This window comes from Triticum urartu, chromosome 2A, assembly GCF_056163025.1.
Source record: "Triticum urartu cultivar PI428250 chromosome 2A, HENAU_Tu73, whole genome shotgun sequence".
Classification (NCBI taxonomy): Eukaryota; Viridiplantae; Streptophyta; class Magnoliopsida; order Poales; family Poaceae; genus Triticum; species Triticum urartu.
The window spans coordinates 505,121,116-505,136,518 of record NC_141874.1 but is presented as its reverse complement, the minus strand read 5'-3'; the positions used below and the strand labels follow the sequence as shown (position 1 = coordinate 505,136,518).

General features: G+C 50.1%; 1 protein-coding gene across 2 annotated transcripts; it reads left to right on the top strand.

Moving 5' to 3' along the window:
- Positions 1 to 10,384: 10,384 nt before the first annotated feature.
- On the top strand, positions 10,385 to 13,067 carry LOC125538251 (PI-PLC X domain-containing protein At5g67130). 2 transcript variants are annotated; one of them, XM_048701525.2, is made up of 7 exons: positions 10,391 to 10,682; positions 10,802 to 11,062; positions 11,601 to 11,699; positions 11,787 to 12,090; positions 12,192 to 12,415; positions 12,526 to 12,612; positions 12,703 to 13,067. In XM_048701525.2, exons 1-7 carry the CDS (start codon positions 10,593 to 10,595, stop codon positions 12,856 to 12,858), a joined length of 1,221 nt encoding a protein of 406 aa, XP_048557482.1. In that variant the 5' UTR covers positions 10,391 to 10,592; the 3' UTR covers positions 12,859 to 13,067. The 2 variants fall into 2 exon arrangements, with proteins under 2 accessions (XP_048557483.1, XP_048557482.1); XM_048701526.2 differs by lacking the exon at positions 11,601 to 11,699 and having other exon boundaries at positions 10,385 to 10,682.
- The last annotated feature ends 2,336 nt before the right edge of the window (positions 13,068 to 15,403 follow it).

The following is a 15,403-nucleotide window of genomic DNA, read 5'->3' as shown; positions in this document are numbered from 1 at the left end:
GATGGAGTCATACTCGTCGTGATCCAAATCACCGATGATCCTAGTGCCGAATGGACGGCACCTCCGTGTTCAACATACGTACAGCCCGATGACGTCTCCTGCGCCTTGATCCAGCAAGGGGAGAAGGAGAGGTTGGGAAAGACTCCATCCAGCAGCAGCACGACGGCGTGGTGGTGGTGGAGGAGTGCGGGACTCCAGCAGGGCTTCGCCAAGCACTACGAGAGACGAGGAGGAAGAGAGGTAGGGCTGCCCAAGAGGGAGAGGGTCTCGTGTGTCTTGCAGCCTCCAATACCTCAAGTATATATAGGGGAAAGGGAGGGGCTGCGCCCCCACCTAGGGTTCCCTCCCTAGGGGTGGCGGCAGCCCCCAGATCCCATCTGGGTGGCGGCCACAAGGGGGAGAGGGGGAGGCGCACCTGGGGTGGGCCTTAGGGCCCATCTGCCCTAGGGTTTGCCCCCTTCCCTCTTGGAGACGCCTTGGGCCTTGGTGGGAGGCGCCCCAGCCCACCTAGGGGCTGGTCCCTTCCCACTATTGGCCCATGTAGGCCTCCGGGGCTGGTGGCCCCACCTGGTGGACCCCCGGACCCCTCCGGTGGTCCCGATACACTACCGGTGATTCCCGGAACACTTTCGGTGGCCAAAACCATACTTCCTATATATCAATCTTTACCTCTGGACCATTCCGGAACTCCTCGTGACGTCCGGGATCTCATCCGGGACCCCGAACAACATTCGGTAACCGCGTACATACTTTTCCTATAACCCTAGCGTCATCGAACCTTAAGTGTGTAGACCCTACGAGTTCGGGAGTCATGCAGACATGGCCGAGACAACTCTCCGGTCAATAACCAACAGCGGGATCTGGATACCCATGCTGGCTCCCACATGCTCCACGATGATCTCATCGGATGAACCATGATGTCGCGGATTCAATCAATCCCGTATACAATTCCCTTTGTCTATCGGTACGATACTTGCCCGAGATTCGATCGTCGGTATCCCGATACCTTGTTCAATCTCGTTACCGGCAAGTCTCTTTACTCGTTCCGTAACACATCATCCCGTGATCAACTCCTTGATCACATTGTGCACATTATGATGATGTCCTACCGAGTGGGCCCAGAGATACCTCTCCGTTTACACGGAGTGACAAATCCCAGTCTCGATTCGTGCCAATCCAACAAACACTTTCGGAGATACCTGTAGTGTACCTTTATAGCCACCCAGTTACGTTGTGACGTTTGGCACACCCAAAGCACTCCTACGGTATCCGGGAGTTGCACAATCTCATGGTCTAAGGAAATGATACTTGACATTAGAAAAGCTTTAGCATACGAACTACATGATCTTGTGCTAGGCTTAGGATTGGGTCTTGTCCATCACATCATTCTCCTAATGATGTGATCCTGTTATCAACGACATCCAATGTCCATGGTCAGGAAACCGTAACCATCTATTGATCAACGAGCTAGTCAACTAGAGGCTTACTAGGGACATGGTGTTGTCTATGTATCCACACATGTATCTGAGTTTCCTATCAATACAATTCTAGCATGGATAATAAACGATTATCATGAACAAGGAAATATAATAATAACCAATTTATTATTGCCTCTAGGGCATATTTCCAACAGTCTCCCACTTGCACTAGAGTCAATAATCCAGTTCACATCGATATGTGATTAACACTCAAGGTCACATCCCCATGTGACTAACACCGAAAGAGTTCTGGGTTTGATCATGATATGCATGTGAGAGAGGTTTCAGTCAACGGGTCTGCAGCATTCAGATCCGTATGTACTTCGCAAATTTCTATGTCATCTTGTAGATGCAACTACTATGATACATTTGGGGCCATTTCAAATAACTGTTCTACTTGGAGCTTTTCTAAATTGTTGCTCCATTATACCTATCCGGTATCTCTACTCAGAGCTATCCGGATAGGTGTTAAGCTTGCATCGATGTAACTCTTTACGTCGAACTCTTTATCACCTCCATAATCGAGAAACATATCCTTATTCCTCTAAGGATAATTTAGACCGCTATCTGGTGATCTACTCCTAGATCACCTTTGTACCCTCTTGCCAAATATGTGGCAAGGCACACATCAGGTGTGGTACTCAGCATGGCATACCGTATGGAGCCTATGACAAAAGCATAGGGGACGACCTTCGTCCTTCCTCTTTCTTCTGCCGTGGTCGAGCTTTAAGTCTTAACTTCATACCTTACAACTCAGGCAAGAACTCCTTCTTTGACTGATCCATCTTGAACACCTTCAAGATCATGTCAAGGTATGTGCTCATTTGAAAGTACCATTAAGCGTTTTGATCTATCCTTAATAGATCTTGATGCTCAATGTTCAAGTAGCTTAATCCAGGCTTTCCATTAAATAACCCTATATGCTTTCCAGAAATTCTACGTCATTTCTGATCAACAATATGTCAACAACATATATTCATCAGAAATTCTATAGTGCTCCCACTTACTTCTTTAGAAATACAAGTTTCTCATAAACTTTGTATACACCCAAAATCTTTGATCATCTCATCAAAGCATACATTCCAACTCCGAGATGCTTAGTCCAGTCCTTAGAAGGATTGCTGGAGCTTTGCATACTTGTTAGCATCTTTCAGGATTGACAAAACCTTCCAGTTGTATCACATACAACCTTTCCTCAAGAAAATCGTCGAGGAAACAAGGTTTTGACATCCTATCTGCAAGATTTCATAAATAATGCAGTAATCGCTAATATAATTCCAACAGACTCTCAGCATTGCTACGAGTGAGAAAGTCTCATCATAGTCAACTCCTTGAACTTGTCGAAAAACATCTTAACGACAAGTCGAGCTTTCTTAATGGTGATACTTACCATCATTGTCCGTCTTCCTTTTAAAATCCATAAGTACCTAACAGCCTTACGACCATCAAGTAGTTCTTCCAAAGTCTACACTTTGTTTTCATATATGGATCCTCTCTCGGATTATATGGCCTCGAGCCATTTTGGAATCCAGGCCCACCATCGCTTCTCCATAGCTCATAGGTTCATTGTTGTCTAGCAACATGACTTCCAAGACAGGATTACGTACCACTCTGAAGTAGTACGCATCCTTGTCATCCCACGATGTTTGGTAGTGACTTGATCTGAAGTTTCATGATCACTATCATAAGCTTCCACTTCAATTGGTGTAGGTGCCATAGGAACAACTCCCTGTGCCCTGCCACACACTAGTTGAAGATACGGTTCAATAACCTCATCAAGTCTCCACCATCCTTCCACTCAATTCTTTCGAGAGAAACTTTTCCTCGAGAAAGGACCCGATTCTAGAAACAATCCCTTATTGCTTTCGGATCTGAGACAGGAGGTATACCCAACTGTTTTGGGTGTCCTATGAAGATGCATTTATCCGCTTTGGGTTCAAGCTTATCAGCCTGAAACTTTTTCACATAAGCGTTGCAGCCCCAAACTTTTAAGAAATGACAGCTTAGGTTTCTCTAAACCATAGTTCATACGGTGTCATCCCATCAGAATTACGTGGTGCCCTATTTAAAGTGAATGTGGTTGTCTCTAATGCCTAACCCATAAACTATCATGGTAATTCGATAAGAGACATCATGGTATGCATCATATCCAATAGGGTGCAGTTATGATGTTCAGACACACCATCATACTATGGTGTTTCAGGCTGTATTAGTTGTGAAACAATTTCCACAATGTCTTAATTCTGTGCCAAACTCGTAATTCAGATATTCATCTCTATGATCATATCATAGACATTTTATCCTCTTGTCACGACGATCTCTCACCTTCACCCTGAAATTACTTGAACCTTTCAATAATTCAGACTCGTGATTCATCAAGTAAATATACTCAACATCTACTCAAATCATCTGTGAAGTAAGAACATAACGATATCCACTACACGCCTCAGCACTCATTGGACTGCACACATCAAAATGTATTACTCCCAACAAGTTGCTTTCTAGTTCCATTTTACTGAAAACGAGGCTTTCAGTCATCTTGCCCATGTGGTATGATTTGCATGTCTCAAGTGATTCAAAATCAAGTGAGTCCAAACGGTCCATTTGCATGGAGTTTCTTCATGCATATACACCAATAGACATGGTTCGCATGTCTCAAACTTTTCAAAAACGAGTGAGCCCAAAGATCCATCAACATGGAGCTTCTTCATGCGTTTTATACCGATATGACTTACGTGGCAGTGCCACAAGTAGGTGGTACTATCATTACTATCTTATATCTTTTGGCATGAACATGTGTATCACTACGATCGAGATTCAATAAACCATTCATTTTAGGTGCAAGACCATTGAAGGTATTATTCAAATAAACAGAGTAACCATTATTCTCCTTAAATGAATAACTGTATTGCGATAGACATAATCCAATCATGTCTATGCTCAACGCAAACACCAATCTCGATGGTAGAGGGAGCGTGCGATGCTTGATCACATCAAGCTTGGGAAAAACTTTCAACACATATCGTCATCTCACCTTTTAGCTAGTCTCCGTTTATTCCGCAGCCTTTTGTTTCGAGTTACTAACACTTAGCAACCGAGCCGGTACCTAATACCCTGGTGCTACTAGGAGTACTAGTAAAGTACACATTATAATGCATATCCAATATACTTCAGTCGACCTTGCCAGCCTTCTCATCTACCAAGTATCTAGGGTGGTTCTGCTTCAGTGACTGTTCCCCTTATTACAGAAGCACTTAGTCTCGGGCTTGGGTTCAACTTTGGGTTTCTTCACTAGAATAGCAACTGATTTGTTGTTCCATGAAGTATCCCTTTCTTGCCCTTGCCCTTCTTGAAACTAGTGGTTTTACCAACCATCAACAATTGATGCTCCTTCTTGATTTCTACTTTTGTGGTGTCAAATATCGCGAATATCTCAAGGATCATCATATATGTCCCTGATATATTATAGTTCATCACGAAGCTCTAGCTGCTTGGTGGTAATGACTTTGGAGAAACATCACTATCTCATCTGGAAGATCAACTCCCACTCGATTCAAATGATTGTTGTACTCAGACAATCTGAGCACAAGCTCAACAATTGAGCTTTTCTCCCTTAGTTTGCAGGCTAAGAAAAATCGTCGAAGGTCTTATACCTCTTGACGTGGGCACGAGCCTGAAATCCCAATTTCAGCCCTCGAAACATCTCATATGTTTTGCGACGTTTTAAAACGTCTTCGGTGCCTCAACTCTAAACCGTTTAACTGAACTATCACGTAGTTATCAAAATGTGTATGTCAGATGTTCGCAACATCCACAGACAACGTTCGAGGTTCAGCACACTGAGCGGTGCATTAAGGACATAAGCCTTCTATGAAGCAATGAGGACAATTCTCAGTTTACGGACCTAGTCCGCATAATTGGTACTATCAACTTTCAACTAAATTTTCTCTAGGAACATATCTAAACAGTAGAACTGAAGCGCGAGCTACGACATAATTTGCGAAGACCTTTTGACTATGTTCAAGATAATTAAGTTCATCTTATGAACTCCCACTCAGATAGACATCCCTCTAGTCATCTAAGTGATTACATGATCCGAGTCAACTAGGCCGTGTCCGATCATCACGTGAGACGGACTAGTCAACATCGGTGAACATCTTCATGTTGATCGTATCTACCATACGACTCATGCTCGACCTTTCGGTCTCTTGTGTTCCGAGGCCATGTCTGTACATGCTAGGCTCGTCAAGTTAACCTAAGTGTTTCGCATGTGTTCCGAGGCCATGTCTGTACATGCTAGGCTCGTCAACACCCGTTGTATTCGAACGTAATAATCTATCACACCCGATCATCACGTGGTGCTTCGAAACGACGAACTTTCGCAACGGTGCACAGTTAGGGGGAACTCTTTCTTGAAATTTTAATGAGGGATCATCTTATTTACTACCGTCGTTCTAAGCAAATAAGATGCAAAAACATGATAAGCATCACATGCAATCAAAAAGTGACATGATATGGCCAATATCATTTTGCTCCTTTTGATCTCCATCTTCGGGGCTCCATGATTATCGTTGTCACCGGCATGACACCATGATCTCCATCATCATGATCTCCATCATCATGTCTTCATGAAGTTGTCTCGCCAACTATTACTTCTACTACTACAGTTAACGGTTAGCAATAAAGTAAAGTAATTACATGACGTTTATATTGACACGCAGGTCATAAATAAATTAAGACAACTCCTATGGCTCCTGCCGGTTGTCATACTCATCGACATGCAAGTCGTGATCCCTATTACAAGAACATGATCATCTCATACATCACATATATCATTCATCACATCCTTTGGCCATATCACATCACAAAACACTTGCTGCAAAACAAGTTAGACGTCCTCTAATTGTTGTTGCAAGTTTTTTACGTGGCTGCTATAGGTTTCTAGCAAGAGCGTTTCTTACCTACGCCAAAACCACAACGTGAATTGCCAATTTCTATTTACCCTTCATAAGGACCCTGTTCATCGAATCCAATCCGACTAAAGTGGGCGAGACAGACACCCGCCAGCCACCTTATGCAACTAGTGCATGTCAGTCGGTGGAACCGGTCTCACGTAAGCGTACGTGTAAGGTTGGTCCGGGCCACTTCATCCCACGATGCTGCCGAATCAAGATGAGACTAGTAACGGCAAGATAATTGACAATATCGACGCCCACAACTACTTTGTGTTCTACTCGTGCATAGTAACTACACATAAACCTGGTTCTGATACCACTGTTGGGGAACGTAGCAGAAATTCAAAATTTTCTATGCATCACCAAGATCAATCTATGGAGTAATCTAGCAACGAGGGGAAGGAGAGTGCATCTACATACCCTTGTAGATCGCTAAGCGGAAGCGTTCAAGTGAACGGGGTTGATGGAGTCGTACTCGTCGTGATCCAAATCACAGATGATCCTAGTGCCGAACGGACGGCACCTCCGTGTTCTACACACGTACAGCCCGGTGACGTCTCCTACGCCTTGATCCAGCAAGGGGAGAAGGAGAGGTTGGGGAAGACTCCATCCAGCAGCAGCACGACGGCGTGGTGGTGGTGGAGGAGCGCGGGACTCCAGCAGGGCTTCGCCAAGCACTACGAGAGACGAGGAGGAAGAGAGGTAGGGCTGCCCAAGAGGGAGAGGGTCTCGTGTGTCTTGCAGCCTCCAATACCTCAAGTATATATAGGGGAAAGGGAGGGGCTGCGCCCCCACCTAGGGGTGGCGGCAGCCCCCAGATCCCATCTGGGTGGCGGCCACAAGGGGGAGAGGGGGAGGCGCACCTGGGGTGGGCCTTAGGGCCCATCTGCCCTAGGGTTTGCCCCCCTTCCCTCTTGGAGGCGCCTTGGGCCTTGGTGGGAGGCGCCCCAGCCCATCTAGGGGCTGGTCCCTTCCCACTATTGGCCCATGTAGGCCTCCGGGGCTGGTGGCCCCACCTGGTGGACCCCCGGACCCCTCCGGTGGTCCCGGTACACTACCGGTGATGCCCGGAACACTTCCGGTGGCCAAAACCATACTTCCTATATATCAATCTTTACCTCAGGACCATTCCGGAACTCCTCGTGACGTCCGGGATCTCATCCGGGACCCCGAACAACATTCGGTAACCGCGTACATACTTTTCCTATAACCCTAGCGTCATCGAACCTTAAGTGTGTAGACCCTACGGGTTCGGGAGTCATGCAGACATGGCCGAGACAACTCTCCGGTCAATAACCAACAGCGGGATCTGGATACCCATGCTGGCTCCCACATGCTCCACGATGATCTCATCGGATGAACCACGATGTCGCGGATTCAATCAATCCCGTATACAATTCCCTTTGTCTATCGGTACGATACTTGCCCGAGATTCGATCGTCGGTATCCCGATACCTTGTTCAATCTCGTTACCGGCAAGTCTCTTTACTCGTTCCGTAACACATCATCCCGTGATCAACTCCTTGATCACATTGTGCACATTATGATGATGTCCTACCAAGTGGGCGCAGAGATACCTCTCCGTTTACACGGAGTGACAAATCCCAGTCTCGATTCGTGCCAACCCAACAGACACTTTCAGAGATACCTGTAGTGTACCTTTATAGCCACCCAGTTACGTTGTGACATTTGGCACACCCAAAGCACTCCTACGGTATCCGGGAGTTGCACAATCTCATGATCTAAGGAAATGATACTTGACATTAGAAAAGCTTTAGCATACGAACTACATGATCTTGTGCTAGGCTTAGGATTGGGTCTTGTCCATCACATCATTCTCCTAATGATGTGATCCCGTTATCAATGACATCCAATGTCCATGGTCAGGAAACTGTAACCATCTATTGATCAACGAGCTAGTCAACTAGAGGCTTACTAGGGACATGGTGTTGTCTATGTATCCACACATGTATCTGAGTTTCCTATCAATACAATTCTAGCATGGATAATAAACGATTATCATGAATAAGGAAATATAATAGTAACCAATTTATTATTGCCTCTAGGGCATATTTCCAACAGTTTGTGCTCGAAATGGGTCGGCCCGGACACAAAACGGACAAGATGGGTCCGAGCCGTCGCGCGCTGGGCCGCCTCGTTTGTCCGTTTTACCCCAAACGGACGGGGCCGGATAGGATAGGGTCGCGCGGTGGAGTTGGCCTAAGAGCAACTCCAACGGGCCGACCCAAATGGACGGCGCTTTTGTCCGCTTTTTGTCCGTTTGGATCGGCCCGGCGGACACAAACGTCCGGCGCTGTGTTTGGGTCGGCGCGAGCGCCCAACGCTGGCCCGACCTATTTCCTCGGCGCGCCAAAAAAATATAGCGAGCAGTTTGAAAATAAATATATGCATTGAATTAAACATATAAACCGGTCACGAAGGCCAGCGAAAGTCCACATTACATTAATAAAAACACTAAAAACAAGACGACGCGCTGCCCTAGGCGTCCTCGTCGGCGGCAACGTCTGCGTCAGAACCGGTGAGGTTGATCAACGTCGGCGCAGGGCCGGCCCAGGGGAACGCCGTGTTTCAGACAGCGGTGGTGTCGGGCTTTGCCGCCGCTGCCTGGGCCTGGCGCGCCTCCTCGTCGGCCTCGCGCTCGAGCATCTGTAGACGCTCGCCCTCCCGACGTTCCTCGGCCAGCCGAACGCGGCGCCAGTGGTCGAGTTAGGCCGCCTCCTGCTTCTCCGTCTCCCCGAGCCAGATCGGCGGAGCGCTGACCCGCTCGCGCACTACTCCGGTCCAGGAGTAGCGCTCGTGGTAGGCCGGCTCCTCCGGCTCGGCTTTGGGCGGGGACGGTGGGGCCATCAGCGGCACGACGCAGTCGCCCGCCGCGGAGAGGGCCATGGCCGCCTCGTCCGCCGCTCCTCCTCCTCACTCTCCTTGATGGCCGCCTGGTAGGCGTCCTTGGCCTCCTGGTCCTCGTCGCGGATGATGAGCGCGGGCGGCGGCAGGCTGTGGTTGACGCCGCGGATGCCGCGTCGCCTCGTCTCCTCGTGCTCGAAGGCGAACCATCGAGCCCAGTTGGGCGAGTCGGCGGCGAAGTGCGGGTCGGCGCGCTGCTCCGACGTCAGCAACGCCCGCCGGCGCCGCACCTCCTCCGCATGGGCCCTCGCCGTCCGCGGCGCCGCCGGCACCGGGATCCTCTCCGGATCCAAATGCCAGTCATGCGGCAGCGTCACGTCCGGGTACGGCAGAGGCACACGGTGGTGCTAGTGCCACTCGGCCTGGTGATGCGCTGCCTTTGCCGGGGAGCGCGCGCCGGCGCGAGGAGGGCGGGGAGGGAGGGGGAATGGCGGGCGGGGGCTTTGCCCTTGCGGCTGCTGCCGATGCCGGAGAAGAAACCCATGCTGGCGGTGGCTAGGGTTGTCGCTGGCGTGAGGGCAGGGGTGCCAGATGGGGACGTGGGGCGAGTGGTAAGTGAATGAGGACGGCCCGGCCGTACGTCCGGCTTAAAAAAGGACTACCGCCATCGCTGACGCGTGGGCCCAAGGTAGGTAGTCGTCATAAATTATGTTGACTGTGGCGGTTGGGTGGCCGTCAGGTGGGGTCACGGCGGACGGCGAGACGCGCGGCGCGTTCGCGCCGACGCATTCAAGGCGCAATTTTGGACCGAAAATGGATCGGCGCGGACGCCGGGCGAACGCGATTTGAGTTTGGGTCGGCGCGTTGAGTCGCCATTTTTGTCCGCGCCGACCCAAACTTACGCTGGCGGATGAAATGGGTCGGGGAGTTGCTCTAACACCCCCTATCGTTAGTATGACAACGACTATTTGACATTGCACCTGACCACCGCAACTGGATGAGCCCGCACCCGTACCATCACTCTGTCCCCTTGACTGACACATGGGGCCAAGCGCAATAACAAACAAACGCCGCAGGCAGCGACCAAGATGAGCGACGCGGAAAAACAGAGCGTAAACCACACACATAAGCAAGCGACGAAACCTGGAATGTCCGGCCTTACAAGCCACACAACACAAGGATTGCAGGCTTGCTCCTCCACCAGCTTCCGCTGTCCGCCGTCTCTGGGAGGACCAGCCGCGCAGCGCAGGGCAGAGCTTGCCGGAGGAGGGCGGCCGCGGCAAGAAGAATTGAGATGGCCAAGGAGACGGTGCTCCTCGTCGTGGCTTTCGCCGCTGCCGCCGCCTTCCTGCGCTCGTGCCCCGTCGCCGTCTCCGCACGGAAGGTACGCTCGCCGGTGGTTTTGGACATGTCACCAGTGACATTGAGCTTTCTCGGCGGCGATTGTGATTGCGCTGCGCTCCCGTGGACGGACATGATCTCCGGCTGCTGCACTGCATGCAGGTGGGCGAGACGTGCGCGCTGTCGCGGAACTGCGACGCCGGGCTGCACTGCGAGACGTGCGTGGTGGACGGCAACGTGCGGCCGCGCTGCACCCGCGTGACCCCCGTCGACCCGCAGAGCAAGGACCGGGGGCTGCCGTTCAACCGCTACGCGTGGTTGACGACGCACAACTCCTTCGCGCGGCTGGGCACCCAGTCCCAGACCGGGACGGCCATCGTCACGGCGTTTAACCAGCAGGACACCATCGCCGAGCAGCTCAATGTGAGTCCATCCCCGCCCGCTCTCGCTCCCGCTTTGGCTCTGCTCTCTCTTCCGTCTACCTGCTGACCTGTGGGACCGGCGAGTATTAGAGTCCATGTTAGATCCTGTCAGCGTGCCGCGGTGGGGTGAGGTGTCCCCGGACGCAACACATGTCAAAGATCCTCGTCCACGTGTCCAAGGGGCAGCGCACCTCCAGGCGCCGGTCTTTTTCTGTCGCTGGTTTGCGTGCACGCCCACACGCTTGCTTGGAGCGTTGGCGCGGCAATGCTAGCTGCAAGGACTACCCATACCGCACACATGGCAGCCACCCGTGACCGGCACTCCTCTCTTTGTATCCAGTGTGGGTGAGACGTGTGGTGTCTGCTCCAATTCGGATAGCACGTCCATTTCTGGTCGCATTCAGTCCTCGCTGAAATAAACACGATGTGATCTGTGGACGGGACGAGAGTCCCTCGGAATTACTACTTCCAACGTAAAATTGATGCCATTCTCGAGCTCAAGGGTTAGGTCCCAAGTAATAGAATTTCTTGTGTCGCAGAACGGCGTGAGGGGGCTGATGCTGGACATGTACGACTTCCGGAACGACATATGGCTCTGCCACTCCTACGGAGGCGCATGCCGAAACTTCACCGCATTCGTAACAAAGCACCAACCAAACTATACTTTACTAGGACCAATCCCTCTCGTTGACGACTAACTAGCGTTGCATGTTCGTCGACGACAGACGCCGGCGGTGAACGTGCTCCGGGAGATCGAGGTGTTCCTGAGGAGGAACCCCTCCGAGGTGATCACGATCTTCATCGAGGACTACGTGGAGGCGCCCATGGGACTCACCCGGGTGTTCAACGCCTCCGGCCTGACGCCCTACCTGTTCCCGGTGTGGCGCATGCCCAAGAACGGCGGCGACTGGCCGCTGCTCAGCGACATGGTCCGCGACAACCACCGCCTCCTCGTCTTCACCTCCAGATCCGCCAAGGAGGCCGCCGAGGGCTTCGCACACGAGTGGGGCTACGTCGTCGAGAACCAGTGTACGTGCGCGCCAATCATCATCGATCCGTCAGCACACGTGAGCGATTAGCCAGGAAGGAGAACCTGACGATGTTGTATCTGTCCATTCCATGTGCTGCAGATGGGAGTAAAGGGATGGTGAAGGGGTCGTGCCCGAACCGCGCCGAGTCGGCGGCCATGAACGACCTGTCGAGGTCGCTGGTGCTGGTGAACTACTTCCGGGACCTCCCCAACTTCCCGGAGGCGTGCAAGGACAACTCGGCGCAACTGCTGGGCGTGCTCGACACTTGCCACGCCGCGTCGGGGGACAGATGGGCCAACTTCATCGCCGTCGACTTCTACAAGGTATCACATCCTTATCAGTTATCAGTTAGTTACTCTATGATGAATATGAGCACGATGAGGACTCGCTGAGTGCTGATGATGTCGAATAATTTCTGGTGATGGTTACCCAGAGAAGCGACGGAGGCGGCGCCGCGGAAGCCACGGACAAGGCCAACGGCGGGCTGGTTTGTGGATGCGGAAGCATAGCTGCCTGCACTGTAAATATACATGCCTCGCTGCTTGCCTGCCAATGTTTACTGCATGTTTCGGCAAAGTGTTCACAAGATTTGTCTGTGTGTTTTGCGCAGAGTAATGGTACATGCTCGCCCGGCCGGCGCGGGAGCACGCCCAAAGGCATCTTCAACAAGACCTCAGACGCCGCTTCGTGGCAGCCGCCGGCCATGTTGCGATGGCAGCAGCTGATGCTGCTAGCCACCTTCATTGATCTACTATTATGCTTGTAGAAGAACATTGGACTCTGAATCAGCAAAACTTTTGACTAGCTGGCAGACTGTAAATCATACGTAGATGCAAACTAGAGATTTTATGTGCCGGGTTCTCATCGCACGCTGCAAGTAAACTTTACTGTTAAATTTCTGCTAGGCCAAAATTCGGCCATTGTATGACGTAGCTTGTACTAAGTTATGTATGTGATGAACTCTTTTGTTTGGAAGTTGTGCATATTTGGTAGCTAAGGGCAACTCTAACGCATATCATCAAATCCCCCACAAATGTCCGAACCGGACAGTGTAGATACTTTTTGCCATCCCACGATGGTCATCAAAATTGTCCGGACCGATCCGGATGTTCGAAATCCCACAAACCGGCACCAAACGAGGGACGGGCTTCTCCAACTCCTCCTTCCTCATGTGATGTGTATCCACACCCTACACAATTCCGACCGCCATGTAGGCCTTGTCAGACCTTCGCCGCACCATGCAGGTGCTTTCCCACCTTGGACTACACCGTCGTTCTACCGGGTTCCATCGCAACACAAGTAACCTCCGCTCCCTGCCGACGTCATCCATAGCAAACACCACGCCTAGTAAGTGTTCGGCCAAATGCCATTGCCAAGAAATCTGACGCTATAGTTGTTTACTTTAAAGCAAACATGATGGATTCGAATGAGGTACTTCTACAACGAGTTCATGGAGTCGTTGTAACACCTACAATGCGGCTATATCTCCCACGTGTCGGGGCACGACTTGGAGGCATAGCCGCATGGTAGGTTTATCGCAAAAGGGGTAATCTTCACACATCCCATGTACTGAATAAGAAAGGGATAAAGAGTTGGCTTACAATCGCCACTTCACACAAATACAAGTTAAACATACATCATCCAAAGTACAATCAAGGTCCGACTACGGAACCAAAAATAAAGGAAGACAACCCCAAATGCTAGATCCCCGATTGTCCCAATTGGGCTCCACTACTGATCAACAGGAAATGAAACAAAACAACGATCAAGATCTTCATCGAGCTCCCACTTGAGCTGGGTGTGTCACCTGCACTGGTATCATCGGCACCTGCAACTGTTTGGAAGTATCTGTGAGTCACGAGGACTCAGCAATCTCACACCCGCGAGATCAAGACTATTTAAGCTTATGGGTAGGGTAAGGTAATGAGGTGGAGCTGCAGCAAGCACTAAGCATATATGGTGGCTAACATACGCAAATAAGAGCGAGAAGAGAAGCAACGCAATGGTCGTGAAGCTAGAAGTGATCAAGAAGTGATCCTCAAACTACTTACATACAATCATAACACAGGACCGTGTGCACTTCCCGGACTCCGCCGGAAAGAGACCATTACGGCTACACACGCGGTTGATTCATTTTAATTAAGTTAATTGTCAAATTCTCTACAACCGGATATTAACAAATTATCATCTGCCCATAACCGCGGGCACGGCTTTCGAAAGTTCAAACCCTGTAGGGGTGTCCCAACTTAGCCCATCACAAGCTCTCACGGTCAATGAAGGATATTCCTTCTCCGAGAAGACCCGATCAGTCTCGGAATCCTGGTTGCAAGACATTTCAACAATGGTAAAACAAGACCAGCAAAGCCGCCCGGATGTGCCGAAAAATCCCGATAGGAGCTGCACATATCTCGTTCTCAGAGCACATCGGATAAGCTAAGCGTACAAGTATCAACATAACCCAAGTTGCCAAGGGACGGTCCCGCACGGTGCTCTGGTTCGGACCAACACTTAGAGAAGCACTGGTCCGGGGGGGTTAAAATAAGATGACCCTCGGACTCCGAAAAACCAAGGGAAAAAGGCTTAGGTTGTTAGGCAAATAAAAACCAAGGTTGGACCTTGCTTGAGGAGTTTTATTCAAAGCGAACTGTCAAGGGGTTCCCATAACACCCAACCGCGTAAGGAACACAAAATCAAGGAACATAACACTGGTATGACGGAAACTAGGGCGGCAAGAGTGAAACAAAACACCAGGCATAAGGCCGAGCCTTTCACCCTTAACCAAGTATATAGATGCATTAATTAAATAAGGTATATTGTGATATCCCAATATATTCATGTTCCAACATGGAACAAACTTCAGTTTCACCTGCAACTAGCAACACTATAAGAGGGGCTGAGCAAAAGCGGTAACATAGCCAAACTACGGTTTGCTAGGAAGGTGGGTTAGAGGCTTGACATGACAATATGGGAGGCATGATATAGCAAGTGGTAGATAGCGTGACATAGCAATAGAGCGAACAACTAGCAAGCAAAGAAAGAAGTGATTTCGAGGGTATGGTCATCTTGCCTGAGATCCCGCAAGGAAGAAGAACGAGTCCATGAAGAAGACAAACGGACGTAGTCGAACAGATCCTCACAACTCCAGAACAAAATCGAAGCTACCGAGAGAAGCAACCCGGAAAGAAGCAAACAACATAGTAAACAACCATCACATAAACATGGCATGATGCACAACCAAGTATGATGCATGTCCGGTTTAATGAGGCATGACATGGCAAAGTGCACAAACAAAACTACAAGTTAAGTGGAGC